Source organism: Hylobates moloch, unplaced genomic scaffold, assembly GCF_009828535.3.
Source record: "Hylobates moloch isolate HMO894 unplaced genomic scaffold, HMol_V3 SCAFFOLD_8, whole genome shotgun sequence".
Taxonomy (NCBI): Eukaryota; Metazoa; Chordata; class Mammalia; order Primates; family Hylobatidae; genus Hylobates; species Hylobates moloch.
Window position 1 is genome coordinate 52,350,218 of NW_026652283.1, and position 23,247 is coordinate 52,373,464.

The 23,247-nt window shown below is 36.7% G+C and overlaps 1 protein-coding gene across 3 annotated transcripts in view; it reads right to left on the minus strand.

The window, feature by feature from the left end:
* NRDC (nardilysin convertase) overlaps positions 1-23,247 on the minus strand; it is an 88,790-nt gene that overhangs the window by 32,127 nt on the left and 33,416 nt on the right. For 2 of the 3 annotated variants that reach the window (XM_058441856.1, XM_032160820.2), the window contains exons 2-9: positions 17,556-17,844; positions 14,823-14,956; positions 13,695-13,764; positions 13,457-13,538; positions 11,365-11,518; positions 5,152-5,225; positions 2,645-2,740; positions 1,029-1,151 (exon numbers count right to left, since the gene is read on the minus strand). In XM_058441856.1, the coding sequence (XP_058297839.1) occupies positions 1,029-1,151; positions 2,645-2,740; positions 5,152-5,225; positions 11,365-11,518; positions 13,457-13,538; positions 13,695-13,764; positions 14,823-14,956; positions 17,556-17,844 (1,022 nt within the window). The remainder of the gene's footprint in view (positions 1-1,028; positions 1,152-2,644; positions 2,741-5,151; positions 5,226-11,364; positions 11,519-13,456; positions 13,539-13,694; positions 13,765-14,822; positions 14,957-17,555; positions 17,845-23,247) is intronic. The other variant, XM_032160817.3, reaches the window with a different exon arrangement.

Sequence of the window (23,247 nt, forward strand, 5' to 3'; positions counted from 1 at the left end):
AAACAGAATAACTAGTTCAAGAAAAACACATGGAATTATTTGCAAACACAATAATCAAAAATTGTGAATTAACTTGGGGAATACCAAATATGGAATTACCTAATTTAGCAAATGTAAAAGGAACCTAGAAGCAATTTGAACAAAAGAATCTACCATACCATGAAACTTTACCTTCAAGTCAACTTTAGTGAACTCGTTTTGATCATAAATGCAAAAATGTTTTACATCTAAGTGACAAGTCAGATTTGATCTTAAATTTGACAATGTAAAAAGCAAAACTTTATAAAAAGGGGAATCACATTAGGGTGAGAGGATTAGCCTTTCAAATAGGAATGTGCAAACTATAAGGTATGTTAAAGGGAATAACTTAGCAATTTACGGACTTTGAAAAACAAGTAGATTGAAATGTAAAGAAAACAAAAGAAAGCTTCCATGACTTCCTTAATGAGAAGAAGTTAATGTGAGTTACTGAAGACAATGATAAAAGAAGGAAAATAGAGATATTCATCAGTCTTTACATTTAAGATAGTTCTGCCATAGAGGTATTCATCAGTATTTTATATTTAAGATACTTCTGCCATTGTCACCATGATCAATCTCAATTAATCATGCCATTTTTACAGGAACTTATGGAAGAATGAACAAACCAACACTTTGCCCTGTAAGAGTTTGTAATCAATATAGAGTAAATGTAAAACCACAGATACAATTGCAGCTGAAGGTGGCTTAAAAGATCAATTCATGACCTATTAGAATATTAGTACATTCACACACCAGCCTACATATCTTATCTTACAGATAAGACCTATTTCTGTAAGAGAAAAAAATTTGCCTGAGAATCTCATCATCTTGTGTTTCCCTGAGCTTTGCCACTAGCTATGTGACATCTCCAAGTTCTGATTTCCTTTACTTTGTATTAAGGTCAAGCACTAAAGTAATTAATAATACACTGCAACACTGATACAGGCAAACAAATCCTAAGAAAGCACTACTTCAAGGTAACTCTAAGAGCCATAATAAATAGTTACCTTTGGATTGAACCACTAAAGTCATGTAATGAGCAGAGTAGTAACGCATCCAGAATTCTCTCAATCTAGCATGTGTATCAATATTATTCTTTTTTGGCTCATGCTTGAGAGTCTCAGCATTTCCTATAAAAGAATGAAAAAAATCATAGATATAACTAAGTTCACTTTGTTAAAAGTCTTCTACATCATCAATGCATATTTTGCTGCCATACATGATTAATGAAATAACCCAAGGGACTCAAGAATATTGAACCAGTGTGCAATAATGTATTAATAAGACAAAAATGCATAAGAAACAATTCTGAAGTATATTTTAATATCCAAGGAATTAATCTCTGGTTGAGAAAACCTTAAAAAAACAGACAATAACTCCCTAAGCTTCCTTGCTTAATAATTAGTCCAGCAGTATTCAATCCAGGTTCTTTCTAATTATTTTAATAATATTTTTGTCTAATTCTTTTTTTTTTTTTTTTTTTAAAGACAGAGTTTTGCTCTTGTCACCCAGGCTGGAGTGCAATTAGCATGATCTTAGCTCACAGCAACCTCCACCTCCTGGGTTCAAGCAATTCTCCTGCCTCAGCCTCCCAAGTAGCTGGGACTACAGGCATGAGCCACCACACCCGGCTAATTTTTGTATTTTCAGCAGAGACGGGGTTTCACCATCTTGGCCAGGCTGGTCTTGAACTCCTGACCTCATGATCCACCCACCTCAGCCTCCCAAAGTGCTGGGATTACAGGCGTGAGCCACCACGCCTGGCTATTTAATTCTTAAAAATAAAACACATGAAGCAAGAATGCCCTATAAAATGTATATAACTGTACAGAAATATACAGGGAGACAAAACACCCTTTAAAGAATAATGTAGAGCATCTCATCCTAAATTTTACTCTATAGTCAATAGGATTAATATAAGGCTGTAACTAAATCCTACCACTAAGAAAATGCCATTATGAAAAACAGACACCAGTTAAACAGTTTACCAGATGAACAAAATTAAGTCACAGTTCAAAACTCTTACAGAAACTATTGCCAACTCTGTTGACAAATGGAAATGTCAGGCTGAGGTAGAGCACAGACTTTATAATCAGATAAACAGATGTTCAAATCTCAAATCCACCACTTACTATCTGTGTGATTTAAACAAATGAGATAACTTGACTGAAATTTAAAATAGAGATGGGGTCTCACTATGTTGCCAAAGCTGGTTTTGAACTGGTCTCAAGTGGTTCTCCCACTTCAGCCTCCCAGAGGGATTACAGGTGTGAACCACCACGCCTGGCCTAAACCTGTTTATCTTTAAATGCAGATGATAATGGTACCTATCTCTGAACATTGTGATAATGATCAAATGAAATAATTCATGTAGTGTTAGCATAGTATCTGGCACTTAAAAAGCATTCACAAAATGTTAGGTGTTACTCTTGCTACATTCACTGTTAGAGAACCAAATACAGGTATATTTAACAACTTCATGTTTGAAAGGCTAACTAGCTATCCTAAAAGGTAAAAGGTACCTAGGGGGTCTAGCTTTATAATTTTCAATTCTTTATCAACTTTTCTTATTCTAAATCTTAACTAGAAAATATGAAATAAGATGATGTATTTAGTATCTTACCCCAAAAAAATTTTCCCATAGGATGTCCAGGTCTAGCAAGGCTTCCAAACAACATTTCCTTTCTGTTTGCATCAGAAGGCCTTGCAAGTTGATATTCTGTCAATTTTAAAGAAACACGTAATAAAACAAAATTCAGTATCTCCTTTATTATATGGAAATTCAAACTTACAGAACGGAAAGCAAGGAAGTAACAAAATTAACTTCATGAATCACGTGTTGTAAGACTGAAGTGGGAAACTCAATGATCCAGGCCTGGCTCTATGACTTAATATGACCTGTAATTTTGGGTAAATCAATTCAGCTTACCAGAGTCTTACCCTTATTTTTCAAATGAAACACAAGGTAGTTAATGATCTGAAAGTTTCAGCTCTAGGATGCTATGTACAAGATTTTACTGATGAAAATGCTAATAAAATATTAATCCTTTTATCTGGGAACTTGGTCATATATATTGTTTAAACTTCTTCCAAAACCAACTATGTTGGTAATAAAGTATGATGGCTAAGAACAATCCACTTTGAAGTCAGAAATACCTTTAGCTACCGCTAAAGACTGAATGTTTATGTCCCCCCCACCCAAAATTTCTGTGTTGAAACTTAATCCCCAATGTGATGGTATCTGGAGGTAGGGGCCAATGAGAAATAATTAGGTAATGAGGGCAAAGCCCTCATGAATGGATTAGTGCCTTGTAAAAGAGACCTCAGAGTGCTCCCTTGCCCCTTCTGCTGTATGAGGACAAAGAGTGAAGGCAGTTTTCTATGAACCAGAGAGCAGGCTGTCACCAGACACCAAATCTGCCAGTTCTTTGATCTTGGACTTCTCAGCCTCCAAAACTGTAAGAAACAATTCTGTGGTTTATAAGCCACCCAGTCTGTGGGATTCTGTTAGGCAGCCCAAATGGACTAAAAACCGTTAGAATTGCAGTTCTGACACTAAGCCCAACAACCTTGAGGAAGTTATCTAACGTACCTGATTCCATTCCTCCAAAACTGTAAGAAAATAAATGTTTTATTTTAAGCCACCATGTTTCTGCAATAACAGGTAATATAGCAGACATGTAAACATATCTACGAAAAGTGATTTAAGACCCCTTGCAATTGATAAAAATAGAGTATAAATATATGAACACTTAGAGACCATATTTGGAAAGGAAACAAACATTAAAAATAAAGAAGTAAATAAAAATAGAGACTGCACTTTGACACATAATTAAGATTTAAAAAGGCATTGGACATGCCTTTCATCTCAATCACTAAGACATACTATGTAGGCAATTATATATGTTTATGTGAGTATAAACCATCATTAAAATAAAAAGTCAATTATTAAAAATAATTTCTCGGCTGGGCGTGGTGGCTCACACCTGTAATCCCAGCACTCTGGGAGGCCGAGGCAGGCAGATCATGAACAAAAGCACAACAGAATTTTTACTTTAGTTCAGCATAAACCAAAACTCCATACTGTGTGTGTATATACATATGTATTTCTTTCAGCATAATTTTTCAAAGCATAATAAAATATATTCTGGCTTAAAATTGTAAAATCTAATTAAAGGTCTGCTTGTTTAAACACTGGTGTCAACCCACTCTAGAAACTGTATAAAGAAAAACATACTAGAAAGCATTTAAGACACAGATAATAGTTCTTGAGTCTCAAAACAGGGAAAGTGCTTTTACAGTTATCCTTAGTTGTTTTTTTTTTTTCATGCATTCAACAGGTATTTAACTGGGTTTAAGGTAAAACAGACACTGTGGTAGGCAAGTAAAAAAATGAAGAAAATAAATCCTTGATTTCCAAGGAGCTACTACAGCTAGAAAGAGCCTAACCATTCCATCCTTTTTTATAAATAAACTGAATGCCACAGCTAGACACTTCTGTAAGTTAAACAGGGGTCTGTTGACTTCCAGAGAGATCACTCTAGCCATCTGTAGTTTACTCAGCCTAGTAAATGCTTTACATCATTATTAGAACTAGACACTGCATCAAACCAAGGAGGAAAATACTACAAAAAGTGGAACAAATACAGAGACTTGCAGTCGCTATAAGCCAAGCCTAACCTATATGAACTGGAAGTCCCCTCAAGTCTAGTATTAAATGCTTCTAATACTTAAATAAATCAAGCAGGGATAATATACAATGGTGATATTTATTGGTACTATGTAATTAAGGAATATTTATAGCACAGAGGTATAATGAAGGCTCACCCTATATAAGCACATTATTTTCCTTTATAAAAGTCTTCAATCTTTGAATCTCAAAAGATTAGCCCCTATGGTAAAACCTTCGAAAAACAAAGGATGGAAAAACTAAAATCCACCATCCTTTTCATTTACTTCAAATCTACACTGAATTAGATGTTTAATGACTTCAGGAACAAACATAACACATATTTCAATTTAGTCCTTTAAAATATAAAGATAAAATGGTCTAGAGATAAAGAAGGATAAATGTAATAAGTGGTTTCATGAAGGAAAAAACTGTAGTTACACATAAAGTACTCCTCTTACCACTATCAACAGCTTCAACTTCACGGTCAATTGCATCTCTGATCATTAGTGGGTGGATGAAGAACTGGGCCCATCTGAACAAAAAACAAAACTGGCATTTCTGTTTTTGTTCACTTTCATCAATCAACATCTATTATTTTAATTAAGAAACTTACTAAGTTGGAGATTTAATTCACAATCCTAAGTATATAAAATCTAAATAATCCGTGTTTCTATATTTTAAACTAATATCTAACTTTTTCATTGTGAAATATATTTAATAACAATCATACAGAAAAGTTAACAAAACATGAACATATAAACTACACCTGAGTGGCCCACCCAGGTGAAGAAACAGACCACAGTCAACACTCTAGAAGCACCCGGCTCCTACCCTCACCTCAAGAAATATCCTGAATGTATAGTAGTAATTTCTCTCCTTTTCTTTATAGTTTTATTACCTATATACCTATTTCTAAACCAATGTTTATCAACCCTTTTTATTTCCATTATCAACCCTTAGGAGCCTTTTCAGAAATTTTCTCCTATTCATTCCTTTGTAAAATTGTAATACCACAGATAGTCCATTTATGTAATGTTATGTATATCCATGTTTTTATAGAGAGTATATAAGGCTTACTTTTTTAGTTCAATGCAAGGTTACAGATGACTAAAAACGTTTCAATTAAAAGTTAAATTAGAATTTTAAAGACTTGGTATTTAAATTAATCTTATAATTTTATCTGCTTTTTAAATTAATTTTTAATTATATAAACTGACATATCAAATTACATATACAAATTATATAAATACATAATACCAATGCAATTAAATTGTTAAAAATTATTCAAAAATTGGTGTATTGGTGTTTTTCCAGCAAAATAAAACAACTTTAAAAATTAATTTCCTAAAATGTTTAGTAAACCTTTTTTTTTTTTTGGATAAAGAGTCTCACTCTATCACTCAGGCTAGAATGCAGTGGCACAATCACTGCTCACTGCAGCCTCAAACTGCCGGGTTCAAGCAATCCTCCTGCCTCAACCTCCGAAGTAGCTGAGACTAGAGATGTGCACTACCATTTTTTTTTTTAATCTTTAAATTTTTTGTAGAGACAGGGTCTCCCTACATTGCTCAGGCTTCTTTTAAAAACTTTAACTTTTGCTTGCAATAAGGTAACTTTTAACTTAACTACCTGCTAGATATATTGGGGCATTTTTTTTCTTTTCAGTACTTGGTATGATTAATGATGGGTTGGATAATTTCTGTTGACTTAAATAATGAAACTAATTTTATTTAATTGTTACCCAGACTGGAGTGTGTAGCGGCACATCATGGCTTACTGGAGCCTCGACCTCCCCAGGCTCAGGTGATCCTCCCACCTCAGCATCCCAAGTAGCTGAGGCTACAGGCATGTACCATCATGCCCTGCTAAATTTTTTTCCCCCACCATGTTACCCAGGCTGGTCTCCAGCCCCTGGGCTCAAGTGATCCACCTGCCTTGGCCTTCCAAAGTGCTGGGATTATAGGCATGAGTCACCATGCCCAGCCTACTAACATTCTTAAAAGATATTTTTATTTAGTGTACAATTTATGATTCTAGTTATTGGTAGTTATTTTCCTTCAGAGCACTGAAGTTGAGTAGTCATCTGTAAGTGTAACTCATCTTCCTTTGAAGAGAATTTTCTCATTTATCTGGCAAAAATTTTCTATATTTCTTCTAATGTATCCTTTTGGAAGTTATTAGACTTTAACCTCTGATTTGATGTCTTACAACAGGTTCTAAAAATTTTCCAGTGATCATCCCTTCAAATGTTGTCTCTACTTCAATTTTCTCTCTCCTCCTTCTAGGACTACAAGTAAAATACATGGGATGTTTTCATTCTATCCTCTATGCTTCATATTCTTTGTATTTTTAATTTTGTGCTATATGCTATATTTGGGTTATATATGTTCTTTATGCTATATTTGGGTTAATTCCTTCTGTCTTATCTTCTGGCTTACTAATTCTATCTTCAACTCTATTTACTCTTAAACTTGTCCATGATGTTTTCCATTTTTTTATTATCATAGTTCAGTTCAAGATGTATCTTTTCATTTACAAATTTCCTAGGTCATATTTGACAGTTTCTTATTCCTTGCAAGTATATTCAAATTTGTCCTTTATTTCTTTTTTTGAGATGGGAGTCTCGCTCTGTTACCCAGACTAGAGTGCAGTGGCACTATCTCGGCTCACTGCAAGCTCTGCCTCCCACGTTCAAGTGATTCTCCTGCCTCAGCCTCCCAAGTAGCTGGGGCTACAGGCACCCGCCACCAGACCCAGCTAATTTTTGTATTTTTAGTAGATATGGGGTTTCACCATATTAGCCAGGCTGGTTTCAAACTCCCGACCTCGTGATCCACCCACCTTGGCCTCCCAAAGTGCTGAGATTACAGGCGTGAGCCACCGTGTCTGGCCTTTATTTCTTAAAAAATAGAAAGTATAATTATTTTAGAAATTGTGTGTAACTATGCCAATACTTGAGATGTCTAAGAATCTGTTTGTGTTATCTGTTCTCAATCATGTTGTATTATTTTCTTGAGTACCAGCTTATTTTTGACTGAATGTTGGTTATTTTACTTGAAAAAATATTTGTAACAATTTAGGGCCTAGGAGGAAGGCATCTTCCTTTTGAGATGCCTTATGTTTGCTTCTCCCAGGCTCCTGGGAACACTACCAGTTCTGGCCCATGAAGCTACAATCAAGACTTGGGGCTCCCCAGAATACTCAGGCACTTGGAATCTAGGCTATAACTACTCAGGATGCCTCATCCTTTTCCACAACCTGAAGGTGAAGATTTTGTATTCCCAGCTTATAATGGGGAGGGTCTACTGTTAGAAGTTGACATCCTAAGCTTTGATATTTGTCACTCTTACCATGAAATACTGATAAAATAAAGTTCAAATTTACGGAAAACAGAAGATGCCACCATGGTAAAGACGGCTTCCATGCTCATTTACTTAACTGGAGTAAAAATTTAGTCATTTCCTCAGCTGTTTATTTAAATGATCCAAGATACTTATAAACAATGTGGCCTGTGTGAGGGAATCAGATTTTGCTAACCTATTAAAAACAGGTACTTAATCCATGTTATATAAGAGCATATTACACATGTATAAAGGCTTTTCCTTATACATTGTAGAAGTATAATATTACAGCATTTATTATAGTATTTGCATCCTATAATGCTCTACTTATGGCATAAATTTCATAAATTTATGATTTGATATTCTCATTAATTTATCCTATTAATGCAGTGGCTTTATTAATTGGGTGGCTTTCTTTTTAAATAAAAATAAATGTGTAAGGTGATATTCTTAGATGCTGAAGCAGTCCTTGTACAAAATATATTTAGAACAACTCTTTAAAGGGAAACAAAACAAATTTCTTAACTACATTTTATACCAAATTTCATCATCTCTGAGATGGCCAGAATGTATTCATATCATACATACCATTTGCCTATCCTTTTTCCCAATAAAATCAGTTATTTTTCCTTCTTTATATATAGACATAGCTAAATATAAATTTGTAAAAATTCAGCTTGTCTTCTGCTTAAGATTTCTTCACACATACAAAGACCTGTTTGGATTTTGTAAAACTTAAGAGCTGAGAACTCTGTAACAAGAGTAAAGATGCAGTTTTCTTCAAAGTTGTATGGTTAAAGTCTCCTCTGAAGGTATTGCTGATCCTGTCTAAATTTATAGGAAAGATCATCTCAGGCACCATTTGCATTGCCTTCATTGATTTATCTTTCTTTTTTTTTTTTGAGACAGGGTCTCGGTCCATCACCCAGGCTGGAGTACAGTGGTGCGATCTCAGCTCACTGCAACCTCTGTCTCCCAGGTTCAAGCAATTCTCGTGCCTCAGCCTCCCAAGCAGCGGGGATTACAGGCCTGCGCCACCACACCCAGCTAATTTTTGTATTTTTAGTAGAGATGGGGTTGCACCATGTTGGCCAGGCTGGTCTCGAATTCCTGGGCTCAAGTGATCCGCACACCTTGGCCTCCCAAAGTGCTGGAATTATAGGCACGAGGCTGCAGTCAGCCGAGATCACACCACTGCACTCCAGCCTGGGCAATAGAGTGAGACTGTCTCCAAAAAAAAAAAAAAAAAAAAAAAAAAGTGGCCTATGCTTCCAATTTATAGGAATATGTCCAAAAGATTTTTCCAGATCAAATTAATCTCTTAAGAAAAGAGATAATTTCTTCTTATTTTATCTTTTTAATTTTATTTTGTTTTTGAGACAGAGTCCCACTCTGTCACTCAGGCTGGAGTGCTATGGCATGATCTCAGCTCATTGCAACCTCCGCCTCCTGGGTTCAAGCAATTCTCCTGTCTCAGTCTCCCAAGTAGCTGAGATTACACGCACATGCTACCAAGCCCAGCTAATTTTTGTTTTTAGTAGAGACAGGGTTTCACCATGTTGGCCAGGCTGGTCTCGAACTCCTGGCCTCAAGTTATCTGCCCACCTCGGCCCCCCAAAGTGCTGGGATTACAGGTGTGAGCCACCGCACCAGGCCAATTTTTAAAAAAAATATTAGATCTCTGTCATGTTTAAAAAAAATTTTTTTTGGTCATTTACTTTTTGATTTTATGGTAATTTTTACTATAAAGGAACTGCATTAATTCATTTAACAAATCTGAGTATCTACCAAATTCTTGATTTGCAGATGTATCAACAAAAAATAGACAAAAATTCCTGCTCTGAAGGAGCTTACATTATACTAGACAAATGTGAGGTTTCTTTTTTCTTTTACATTTCAATCTTGCATATATCTAGAATTAGGTATAACTTTTTTCTACTTTTCTACTTTTTTCCAGTGTAGACTTTGGTCTGCAACCTTGTAATCTCAAACTTCTACTATTGTACTGACAAACTTTCTGGAAAACAATTTTGCAATGAATATCAAAAGCTTAAAGAAAAAAAGTCTTAAAAACATATTTGCAAATATACTCAGCAATTTCACTTCTTAGAACTTAATAGAAATAATTAAGGATATTCACAGAGATCAGGATAGTCATCACAGTATTAGAAAACTGGAAACAGCTCAACTGTCCAATCATATGTAACTGATTAAACACCTTATGGTACTTCTATACAATGTAAATAACATATAATCACTAAAAATCATGTTTTATAAGTTATATAAGTTAAAATGATATATCTTGGTTAAAATTAACAATTATAAAAGGGTATGAACAATATGATCAGTATACATTAAAAAATATAGATGGGTCTATACCAAAACATTAATGGTGGTTATCTCTACATTATAAAATTGGAGGCAATCTTATCCCTTTTTTGCTTCTCTGTCTCTCCATATTTTCTACTAAATTCTGTTTTTTAAATGGCTGGGCAAAGTGGCTCACACCTATAATCCTAGCACTTTGAGAGGCTGAGGCAGGAGGATCACTTGAGGCCAGGAGTTTGAAACCAGCCTGGGCAATACAGTGAGACTCCCAATTCTACAAAAAAATTTAAAAATTAGCTGGGGGTGGTGGCACATTCAGCCCGGGAGGCTGAGGTTGCACTGAGCCATGCATTCATGCAATTGATGGCCAATTCCACCACAGCACTCCAGCCTAGGCACATGGCAAGACCATATCTCTTAAAAAAAAAAAATTTAAAAAGTCATAATGAGTCAATAGAGAATACATTATTAATAAAATTAATAAAACCCAAAAGGTGTTCAGTTTTATTTTAATCTTTAATACAAAGACTATATATAACAGAACAAGAGTCAAACTGTATTTAATAGTTTAACAGCTTTTTTCTCCAAACAAAGTTTTGTTTGTTTGAGACAGGGTCTCAAACAAACTCTGTCACCCAGGCCGGAGTGCAGTGTTGTGACTGTAGCTCACTACAGCCTCGAATTCCTGGACCCAAGCAATCCTTCCACCTCAGCCTCCTGAGTACCAAGGACTACAGGTACTCACCATCATGCTTGGCTAATTTTTTATTTACTTATTTTTGTAGAGACAGGTTCTTACTATTTTGCCCAAGCTGGTCTCAAACTCCTGGCTTTAAGCGAGCCTTCTACCTCAGCCTCCCAAAGTACTTGAGTTACAGGCATGAGTCACCATGCCTGGTCCAAGTAAAGTATTGTGACAATTCTACCGTACAAGAACACTCTATTCACATTTTTAAAATGTCATTCGATCATTAAAATTAAAATATATTTAGAGTTAGTTACCTGTCAAGGGCTTCCTTGAAGTACTTCCTCTGGACATCAAACTGAAAGACGGTGCGTTCACAATCAGTTGAGGCATTGTCACTACCGCCATGCTTCTTCAGGAAGGCATCAAACCCATTCTCATCTGGATATTTCAAACTACCCATGAATACCACTAAATGGAAAGAACACAAAGTCACACAACACAAAGATATAGACAGTATTTTTATCATGTATGAACTTTCTTATATGCATAGAAAAACTGAAAGAAAATAGACCAACACATCAAATGGTTATGTCTGAATTCTTTTTTTTTCTTTGAGACAGAGTCTCACTCTGTTGCCCAGGATGGAGCACAGTGGTGCAATCTTCGCTCACTACAAACTCTGCCTCCCGGGTTCAAGTGATTCTTGTGCCTCAGCCTCCCAAGTAGCTGGGATTACAGGCACGTGCCACCACGCCTGGCTAATTTTTGTATTTTTAGTAGAGATGGGGTTTCACCAGGTTGGCCAGGCTGGTCTCCAACTCCTGACCTCAAGTGATCCGCCCACCTCGGCCTCCCAAAGTGCTGGGATTACAGGCGTGAGCCACCACACCTGACCCTAAGTAATACTTTCTTCATTACATTTGTTTTTGTAACTTTCTATAATGCTCATGTTACTTTTATACTAAAAAAAAACAAATATTTCATCTTTAAAAATAAGATGAACATATAACTTACAAAGAGATCAAAAAGATATTTAAGTCTAAATAGATTAAAATTCACCTTTTATTAATTAGATTAAAATTCAAACAAATTCACAAACATATATGCAGATTAATTGCTACTGCTTTTACAACTTAATCTCTTTAATTAAATTTAAGGAGATTAAAATTTAAGCACAAACATATGCAGATTAATGGCTACTATAAAAATTCACAAAGTAAGAAGTATACCCTCAAATACTTTAGAAAACCAGACCATTAAAAAAAGAGTAATTTAAAATAAATATTTGTAAAATAAAAATAAATATTTGTAACTATATAACATCCACATAGGGTTTGTTTGTTTGCTTGTTTTTTGAGCTGGAGTCTCTCTCTGTCACCCAGGTTGGAGTGCAGTGGCGTGATCTCAGCTCACTGCAACCTCCACCTCTCAGATTCAAGCAATTCTCCTGCCTCAGCCTCCAGAGTAGCTGGAACTATAGGTGTGCGCCATCATGCCCGGCTAAGTTTTGCATTTTTGTAGAGATGGAGTTTCACCATGTTGGCCAGGCTGGTCTCGAACTCCTGACCTCAGGTGATCCACCTGCCTTGGCTTCCCAAAGTGCTGGGATTACAGGAGTGAGCCACCACGCCCGGCCCCACCTAAGTTTTATTTAGGTACATTCCAAATTAAATGAAAAGTTTCTATTGTTTTGTTTTTATATTAATCATGCCTTTTGAATTTCTAGTTTTTTTTAATTTCTTGTTTTTTGGTTTTTTTTGAGACAGAGTCTCGCTCTATCACCCAAGCTGGAGTACAGTGACACAGCCTCAGCTCACTGCAACCTCCACCTCCCAGGTTCAAATGATTCTCTTGCCTCAGATTCCCAAGTAGCTGGGACTACAGGCGCATGCCACCATGCCCGACTAATTTTTGTATTTTAGTAGAGACAGGGTTTCACCATGTTGGCCAGGCTGGTCTCGAACTCCTGACTTCAAGTGATCCACTCACCTCAGCCTCCCAGAGTGCTGGGATTACAGGCATGAGCCACCTCACTCAGGGAATTCCTGTATTTCTGATGCTTTGGCTGGGGGCCTTGCTAACCCTGGAAGGGACTGCCCTCCCCAGGACTGGTCATTTCCTAGAAAATGACAATCATCTCCTGATCCATTGGCCTTAACATAGCTCAACAATAGTGACATCTACACTTTAAAAGTTTTCTATGTGGTTTCATTCTAACTCTCAATATAAGTACACTCAGATTAAGTTTCCCCCATGATATCCATAAATCAAGGATTTTTTCTTGGCCTTTTCTCTTGCTAAATATATCATACTTCTGTCAAATCAACTACTACTCTTTGATATCAATTCATATAAGTTCGGAGGGGGAAAAAAACACACCAGGAATGATATTTTACAAATTCTTACTGTGCTCCAAAAAGTGTGCCAGCCCCGGCAGGTCATCTGGATCAGCGAAACTCCCAACTCCAACACAAAGAGCCGCTGCAGACTGGAGTAATTAGAACACATACAGATAGTTGAGTCAACCCTAAAGGAATAATATTCGCATCTTATCTTAAGGATTCATTTGGAGATGGATGTTTTCCAATAGGAGTAACAAAATTCTTTCCCTAAGAATCAGGAGGAGCAGCAAAGTGAAACTCACCAGAACTGTGTCAGTTTCACCCTGCTGCTCCTCCGCTTGCCATCCTGCCAAATGCTGAACAGGTGCAGACCTAAGGAAAAAAAGCAGAAACAGACAGAAAAAAAGGGAAGAGGGACTGGACAGCCCACCCAAATATCATTTCATATCAGCATTTCAGAATTCTGAACCAAGTTTTTTCCCTGAATTACTAGATTTTGGAAATCTGCAGAAGTAACATATCTAGGTAGATATCTCTGAAGATCTCTAAGCAATTAAAAGCTTTGTGTTGAGTGACTCAGTTACTAGATGTGAAACCTGTCAACATGTAACTTAGAAAATTTTGTTAAGATAGAATAAGATAATATTTTAGGAAAACATCTAACAAAAATAGTAAGTGATAAAAAAGATAAAATCGGTAGCCATTAAAAAGTATAACTAAATTTTAAAGAGGCTTTTTAGTTCTTCACTTCTAATTGAAGATATATAGCATACATTACTTATCAGTATATATTCTCCCAATATTTTGGGAAAATCAGAGTTTTTAACAAAATTGATGGCCAAGAGGTACACCAAATTGCACTTAAAATGATTGGGGCTTTTTTTTTTTTTTTTTTTTTTAAGACAGAGGTCTTGCTATGAGGCCCAGGCTAGTCTCAAACTCCTGGACTCAAACAATCCTCCCACCTCAGCCTCTCAAAGTGCTGGGATTATAGGCGTGAGCCACTGCACCCGAACTATTGGGGCATAATTACAGTAAGTTAAAAGACAAAAAAAGGAGAAAAAATGGTCAATTTGAATCTTTGAAGATAGAAAGGCGAATTATTAACTTTCCCAAATTTGTTTGTTTTCTTCAAACTTTGTAAATGTCAATTTTACAGGGCTAACATATTTGGTGAAACAGATTGTTTTAATAAACAGTTAACTTCTTAAAAAAAAAGAGCTTTTCAAAAATAGCATGTACCTGGCATAAAGTCTAGCCATGTGTCAGAAAATGAAAGTGTGTTTTCAGAAGAACCAAACAGCCTCACTTGATACTATAAACCCCATTTTGAAGACTTAGGCACATAAACTCAGTTAAAACATTGGGGAATATCCAGTTCTTCAAACCACAATCTAACCTGTTCTGTGATGTTTTAATAGGTGCCTAACCTGCTTTCAGCTCCAACTACCCCATAAAGATTTCTTGTCTCGACCAGCAGGGTTGAAGACATTTTTGAATAAGTTGACTTAAACCACAGTCTATCAGTCAGCTTTGACCACAGCAAAAACAGGCTCTGCAATTGCTAGAAAAGAAATTCATACTTGAGAATTTTCTACCTAAAAAATTCATACCTGAGAAATTCATACTTGAGAATTGAATTAAGAAAGCCCTGAACAAACCTTAATTCAATGTATATCATATTTAAATTTCAACCTTGTTAATTTATCAAACTTTTAAAATCAAGAACAACTTCTTTTGGGAGGAGGAAAATGGAGAGGGATAAAAAAGATGCCTCAGAAAAGTAGTTAACTTCTTAATTAGGTAAATGTTATCCAAAAAACGATCAAATATCTTTCTTCTCAATTCCTTTAATAATTCTCACATTTACCTTAAACAAGGTTCACACATTTTTCAAATAAAAACTAGATCATAAAACCACTCTTAAGCCACCTCTTACCAAAGCTAATCTACTATATTACCTTTTTTCAGAAAGTTATTCAACAAATATAAACATTTACCACTTAACGATCGTGGGATCTTTCCTTTCACTAGTGAACCCATCGCTTCTGAATCAAAACAATTTGATCTCGTCTTCAAACTACTTAGGTTCCACTGTCCCAGTAGGATAATCCATAAAATTAGCTGTCAATATCTTATAAGGATTATATCACACTGAGTTCTCAGAAAAGAAAGGTAGCGTCTAAACCATTTTAAAAACGATCACTAGACTCCGACCCTGCTGCTAGAAAAGATCAACTTAGAATTTGATCTACCTAAGCAAAATAAAAAGGGGTACCAAAAAGGCTGAACAGACATGTTCATTTGTCAAAGGTGTTCACAATTCCTGTATAAATCTAAAGTATTTTATAATGTTTTGATATTAAAATTGCTGTCAAAACAATTTTTAATTGTTTCAAAATGCTTTGTCAGTTAATAGGAAATATAAAGAAGTCAGATCATGGGAAAAGCTACTTATAGATGGAAAGATATAGAAAAAAATGTATAGATAAGAAGTATTCAGTTAAGAAGTTATAACATGGTCAGGCTTAGAGCTAAAATAGGCCTCAGAATTTTATATTCTTGTTTTAAAACTGAGAAAAAAAAGAAAGAAAATGAAAACACCTGAAATCATGCAGAAAGAAAGGAACAGAGCCAGAAGTAGAACCCAGGTTTCCTGACTGTCAGTGTTCTTTTCATTTTGTGACTTTTATAATTTCTTCCTATTAATGCTCTATTTGGAATTATGAGATCTATTTTAAGTTAAAAGTGAATCTATTAATTTCCAATCTGTTCATAGAGACCTTAGCATACAGACTATCAAGTGACATATATATACCTTTTTTTTCCCCCAGTGTTTTGATGTTCATCTCTACAGCTTTCCAAGTTAAAACTATTTAATACTTGGTCTATCATGCTACCCAAAAACAGGATCACTAATAATCTGAGTAGCAAACAGCAAAAAGCTTCTTAAAAATATTACTCAATCCAACAACTTAGTAAAAAACTGGTACAACCTTTCTTTTTAAAAAAATAATTTTTTCCAAGAAGAATGACTATTAAATCATATCTACTACTTATATCTCTTCCCATCTTTAAGGTGACCACTTTTTTCCTTTTTCTTTTTCTTTTTTTTTTTGAGACAAAGTCTCACTCTGTTAGCCAGGGCAGAGTGCAGTGGTATAATCAAGACTCACTGCAACCTCAACCTCCCTGGGCTCAGGTGATCCTCCCATCTTCAGCTTCTCAAGTAGCTGGGACCACAGGCATGTGCCACCACACCCAGCTAATTTTTTTTAAATGTTTTAGAGAGACAGGGTTTCACCACATTACCTAGGCTAGTCTCAGAACTCCTGGACTCAAGTGATCTGCCCATCTCGGCCTCTTTGTATGTAGACTGTACCATGTTGAATATATTATCAGTATTCAAGAAACTAGCTTTAACCAACTTTTGCTGGTCAATTCCACTGTACTGGCTCCGAAAATTATCCTCTGGGTACTCCCTACTACGAAAATGGGGGTATTCTTCAAAAGATATTAAGAAATTCTCCCTATCAAGCCTTATTTATCTATCCACTGATTGTTGTTACATATTAAATAAGCTTAACTGCCCAGTTTCTATTTCAACTCTTCCAAAGTACTTATTTGTCCAGACCTTTGCTTTCCCATATAAAGGGCTAAATCAAACTCAATTATCTAATTATCTATATAGAAGCTACCCATACAATAACTCTTAGAGCCCTAGGCCCATGTAAAGGTTTCACACTAGCCCCATTTTCTTCTTCTTTTTCCAGTCTCCCAAGGATAACATACTCTTACTTCTCTAATCCAGGCTAAGAATTCTGCAGCTCCTCATCTACCAGTATTTGTTTTTAAAATATATAATGTATACAAATACACATAAATTCAAATACCTCTGAGTGTTGATTACCTCTGAGAGACATAGCTATGGGTGATTTTTGTATTTTTGTTTTCTTTATATTCCATTAGTTTATATAGTGAGCATTTATTACTTTTATAATTGGAGCAAAATGTTTTCAAAATGTAATCCTGATACAGAATAGACCTTTACTGAAGACCAAAAGATAACTATATACTTCCTTTTTGCCATTAAGAAATAAAGCTTGAGTTTAGAAGTTACCCAAAGAATTCCCAAATTAGAAGAAAACAGACATGACTCGCACCTGTTTTTCAGTAGTTTTTTTTCTAGCTTCTGCCCTCTCTTCTAATTCTTCCAATTCATTATCCTCAGTATCAAGATCATCATCATGTTCATCATCAAACTCATCTTCATCATCAAAACCCTCTTCATCATCATCTTCTATTTCAGCTCCAGAATCTTCATCATCATCTTCTTCTTCCTCCTCCACCTCCTCTTCTTCTTCATCATCTGTTGTATTTCCTGTTTTACCTTCCATATTACTTAGGTCTGAAATCAAAAGTGCCTGCAAGCCATTCTGTAATTTGATGTGTCTGGGGGGAAAAAAAAAAACCACACATTTTGATTCAGCTGTTCTTTACACCCATACAAGTAATCAGCTTAGCAGAATTTTAAAAAAGGAATCCAAGTACAAGTACAAACACACACACACACACAACTAACACTATTTGTAAACTAATAAAATTGGTTGCTCTGGAGAGGTAACCCCAAAAGCTAATCAGTTTTTGAACAGCTGGAGGGAAATGAAGGTAAGAACACTTCATAATATATGCTGTTTGTATTTTTAAATTTTGAACTACATAAATATATTTACCTATTCAAAAAACACATTTTAGTAGTTAAAGAAATACAACTCACCACTCGGCCTCCCCTATTTCTCAGTTTGTAAGTATTTAAACATTCTATCATACCAGAAGACTTAGCCTAAGATAAATTGTATCCCTCAATATACACAGCAGTCATGTCAGCTTAATATTAAAGCAAAATCACACAAAATTAAACTGTTGATTTTCTTTTCTATAAAATATTTGACATATCGGTCTCCAAAGCTGCCTTTATGAACTAAAAAGTGGTTACATCTCTATGAAAATGAAATCCCCCACAGACTGGTAGCCCCGCAGGAAGATTATTCTGCTTTTTTTGAGACAGAGTTTGCTTTACTGCCCAGGCTGATCTTAAACTCTTGGGCTCAAGCAACTCACCTCAGCCTCCTGAGTGGCTGGGATCACAGGCATGTGCCATCATCTCAAGCTCCTGATTCTTATCTGCAAAACTACTGTGGCAGTTTGATGACTAGGTATCTATTACAGACCACTCCCATTTACACTAATTTTTTTTTTTTTTTCCTTTTTTTTTGAGACAAGGTCTCACTCTGTTGTGTAGGCTAGAGTGCAGTGGCACGATCTCAGCTCACTGCAGCCTCTACCACCTGGGCTCAGGCAATCCTCCCACCTCAGTCTCCAGCGTAGCTGGGATCACAGGCACAGGCCACCATACCTGGCTAATTTTTGTATTTTTTTAGAGACAGGGTTTTGCTGTGTTACCCAAGCTGGTCTTGAACTCCTGGGCTCAAGCAATCCACCCACCTTGGCCCTGCAAAGTGCTGGGACTACAGGCATGAGCCACTGCATCCAGCCCCATTTATACTAATTTTTTCATGTATTTATTCAATAAACATTTATTTAGCACCCTTTACATATCAGATACCATGTTGCATTAAGGATAAAAAGGGTAAAAACAAAATTCCTCACCATCAGGCATTCACTGTCTAATAATGAGATGAGCCAGTATAATCCAGAATGACAGAGATAAATACAGAATGTAAGAAAGAAGCAGTCAAGGAAGGCGTCTAAGACAAGGTACACTTAAGTAAATCCCTGAAGATAAAAAGTCAAGCAAAAACTAAGAATAACATGCAAAGAAAGACAAGGAAGAGAACCTTTGGCCTAAGATGGAAGACTGAACACTGGGATTTATCTACTTTCCATATAAAATAATCACATTTAGAGCTCAGGAGTTCAAGACCAGCGGGCAATGTAGCGAAACCTCATTTCTACAAAAAATACGAAAAATTAGCCAGGCATGGTGGCATGCGCCTGTAGTCCCATCTACTTAGGAGGCTGAGGTGGGAGGATGATTTGAGCCCAGGAGGTCCAGGCTGCAGTGAGCCCAGATCGGGCCACTTCACTCCAGTCTGGGCGAAAAATGAGACCCTGTCTCAAAAAATAATAAATAAATAATAAAAAATAATCACATTTAAGTGATAGAAAAAATGTTTGTTTTTTTTTTGTTTGTTTGTGAAAATAAAATCATGACAGACAGAAAACAGGAAAGGACACTGTTAGCAGATCACAAATTTTTAGAAATCATTAGAAGACATGCAAATTTGATCGGATTAATGGAGAAAACAGCAGAGAAAACCACAGACCTATAAACATGTAGTAAGATATTGGTTCTTCCCAGGAAACCCTAGAAAAAGTCTAAGCTTCAGATCAATAAATAAGAGCAAAGAGAGCCTCAGGGCAACAAGCTCAATTATTTAAACTGGAAGCAATCCAAGTCTACTGACAGCAGAATAAAAAACCTGTGGTATATTCATATAATGAAAATTTTCTTCACAGTGGAATATTGTAACACAGGGAAATACAGAATTCAGCAAACTACGACAGTGGTTAATCTTAAGTTAACCTTAAAAACATGAGTGAAAAAAGCAAATCATGAAAAAATACTACATGAGTACCATTCATATAATGCCAAAAAACGAGCAAAAGTAAACAGTATATTATTTAGGTATACATATATATATGTGATCAAACTTTTTTTAAGCAAAGGAATGATAAACACAAAATGCAAAACAGAGCAGGGCACAGTGGCTTGCACCTGTAATCCCCGCACTTTGGGAAGCCGAGGCAGGTAGATCGCTGGAGTCCAGGAGTTCAAGATCAGCCTGGGTAACATGGCAAAACCCCATCTCTACAAAAAAATACAAAAATTAGCTAGGCATGGTGCATCTATGGTCCCAGCTACTCCAGAGGCTGAGGTGGGAGGATGGCTTAAGCCCAGGAGGTGGAAGTTGCAGTGAGCCACGTTCATGCCACTGCACTCCAGCCTGGGCAACAGAGCAAAAACCTGTCTCAAAGAAAAAAAAAAAAGCTAACTACTTGTTGGGGTGGGAGGGCAGGGCAACATGTAAGGATACAGAGGGATTAAAATGTTCGAGACCACCAGAAGTAGATCCTAGTTTTTAAATTGAGGAGTTTTGGATTTGTCATTCACCACTTCCAAAGAAGCTGTAAAGGTCTTCATTCTATAATAACTTGGCTAGTCAGGCCATGTACTTCTGTGCCAAATAGTCAACTGCAGGAGACAGCAATATGCCACCTCAAAATATGCCTCCTTGGCATAAGGACTGTTGAACTGAAGGCAATTAAAAAGCAGATGCAGGAAAGCTCTCTGCCCTCCACTTGCCTAAAAGCAGGACGACATAAATTTACTCCAAAGACAAAAAGGTTAAAAAAAAAAACCCACTCCCTTTTTACTGTGGAAGAACACAAGTTAACCACCAAATACAACTTTACACCTGTATTGGTCTGGATACAACACCAAAGGAATTCACATTAACAAGTTTACTAACTATGCTTTGTCTGCCATTATTTGCCTTTCCACAAGTTGCTGCCCCTACAGACTCAAAGTCCTTTTTCTTTGTCTTGACACTTTGCTAAACATTTGTTGAAGATACTATATAAGCTGGAATTAAAAGCCAACTTATTCTCTGAGTATCTCCCATGTATTTGTGAATTATATATGTTAACAAACTTATATTTGTTTTTCTTTTGTTACAGGGGACCATTCCAAATAATAACTTATGAGGGTTGAAAAAAATTATTTTCCTCCCTTACACAACCCAACAGCAGGACAAGTTAAAATCCAAGAGCTATTTTCCAAGAATATGAACAATCTGTCCAGAAATAAATTCTAAGATGAATCTCAGAGATGCAGAATCATAGAGAAGCAGAGTTTGAGGTAGTCCCAATATCTGTATCAGATATCAACTCAGGTTGGGAAAAAAAAAAAAAAGCCAGGGAAGGGGAACTTTACTTGGTCTTTGTAAGGTGCATTTTTTTTTTCAGCTTAAAGTTTTCATAAATAAACAGAACAGAAAAAATCTAAAAATCTACTATCAAAATAATCCTATGCATTCTACTTTCAAAATAAATCACAATTCTGATAACTTCTCATCAACTCCACAGGTATTTCCTTAGAGCATGTTGCCATCATGTCTAATGTCCTCCTAACTCTCTGTTTCCATTCTAACCTCAATACCCTGGCTATACTCGCCTCCACCACCACCATCCCCCCACGCCCCAACACACCTCAAGTCAATTCTCAGCAGGCTAAGTAAAGCAAATGGGCCCTGCTATGGGCTGAAATGTGTTCCCCCAAAATCCTATGTTGAATCCCTAAACCCTACTACCTCAGGATGTGATTGTATTTAGAGACAGGGCCTTTAAAGAGGTAATTAAGCTAAACATCCGGCCTCTAGAGTAGGTCTGAATCCAATCTGAATGGTATCCTTATAAAATGAAGAAATTTGGAAACACAATGGTACACCAGATATGTGTGCACACAGAGAAAAGACCATGTGAGGAGATACCAAGGAGAAGGCCAATCGCAAGCCAGAAAGGCCTGAGAAGAAACCAAATAGGGCCGAAGCGGACGGATCATGAAGTCAGGAGATCAAGACCATCCTGGTCAATGTGGTGAAACCCCGACTCTACTAAAAATACAAAAAAATTAGCCAGGCATGGCGGCGTGTGCCTGTAGTCTCAGCTACTCAGGAGGCTGAGGCAGGAGAATTGCTTGAACCTGGGAGGCGAAGGCTGCAGTGAGCCGAGATCACGCCACTGCACTCCAGCCTGGGCAACAGAGCAAGACTCCGAAGGAAGGAAGGAAGCAAGGGAAGGGAGGGAGGGAGGGAGGGAGGGAGGAAGAAAAGAAACCAAATAGGCTGACAGCTTGATCTTGAATTTCTAGACCCCATAGCTGTTATTTAAGCTACTCTGTCTTTGTTATTTTGTTATGGCAGCAAACTAATACAAGGCGATTACCCTTTTCAAAATTCATCATTGGCTTCCCATCATACTTAAAATCCAAAATCCTTACCATGGCCTATACAATGCTCAACATAATCTCGTTCCCGTTTACCTCTCCAACCTTCTTTCCCACTACTCTTCCTTCACTCTGTTTGCTCTGACCAAATGACTTTATTGTTGTTTCCTTAACACTGCCAACACTCTCAGTCCAGGGCCTTTGTGCTTGCTGTTCCGTTGGCCTTAGGGGCTCTTGACCCAGATAAAGTATTTGTCCGGCTGCTCTACCTCTTCCAAGTCTTTCATGAAATGTCCCCTTTTGGCCCGGGCGCAGTGGCTCACACCTGTAATCCCAGCACTTCGGAAGGCCAAGGCAGGCAGATCACTTGAGGTCAGGAGTTAAAGACCAGCCTGGCCAACAATGGCAAAACCCCGACTCTGCTAAGAATACAAATATTAGCTTGTGTGATGACATGCGCCTGTAGTCCCAGCTACTCAGGAGACTGAGGCAGGAGAATCACTTGAACCCGGGAGGCCGAGGTTGCAGTAAGCCAGGATTGCACCACTGCACTCCAGCCTGGGCGACAGAGCGAGACTCCGTCTCAAGAAAAAAAAGAAAGAAAAGAAAAGAAATGTCCCCTTTTCAGAAATGCCTTCTCTGACCACACTATCTAAAACAGCTCTTTCACCCATTTCTATTCTCTTTCATCCTGCTTTAACCTTCTTTGCACCATTTATCATTACTTGATTTTATTTTCTGCCTGCACCATTAGAATGCTGTCTCTGAGTAGAGAGCTTTTCTTTCCTTCACAGTTATATCCTGAGACAACACCAGGCATATAGATA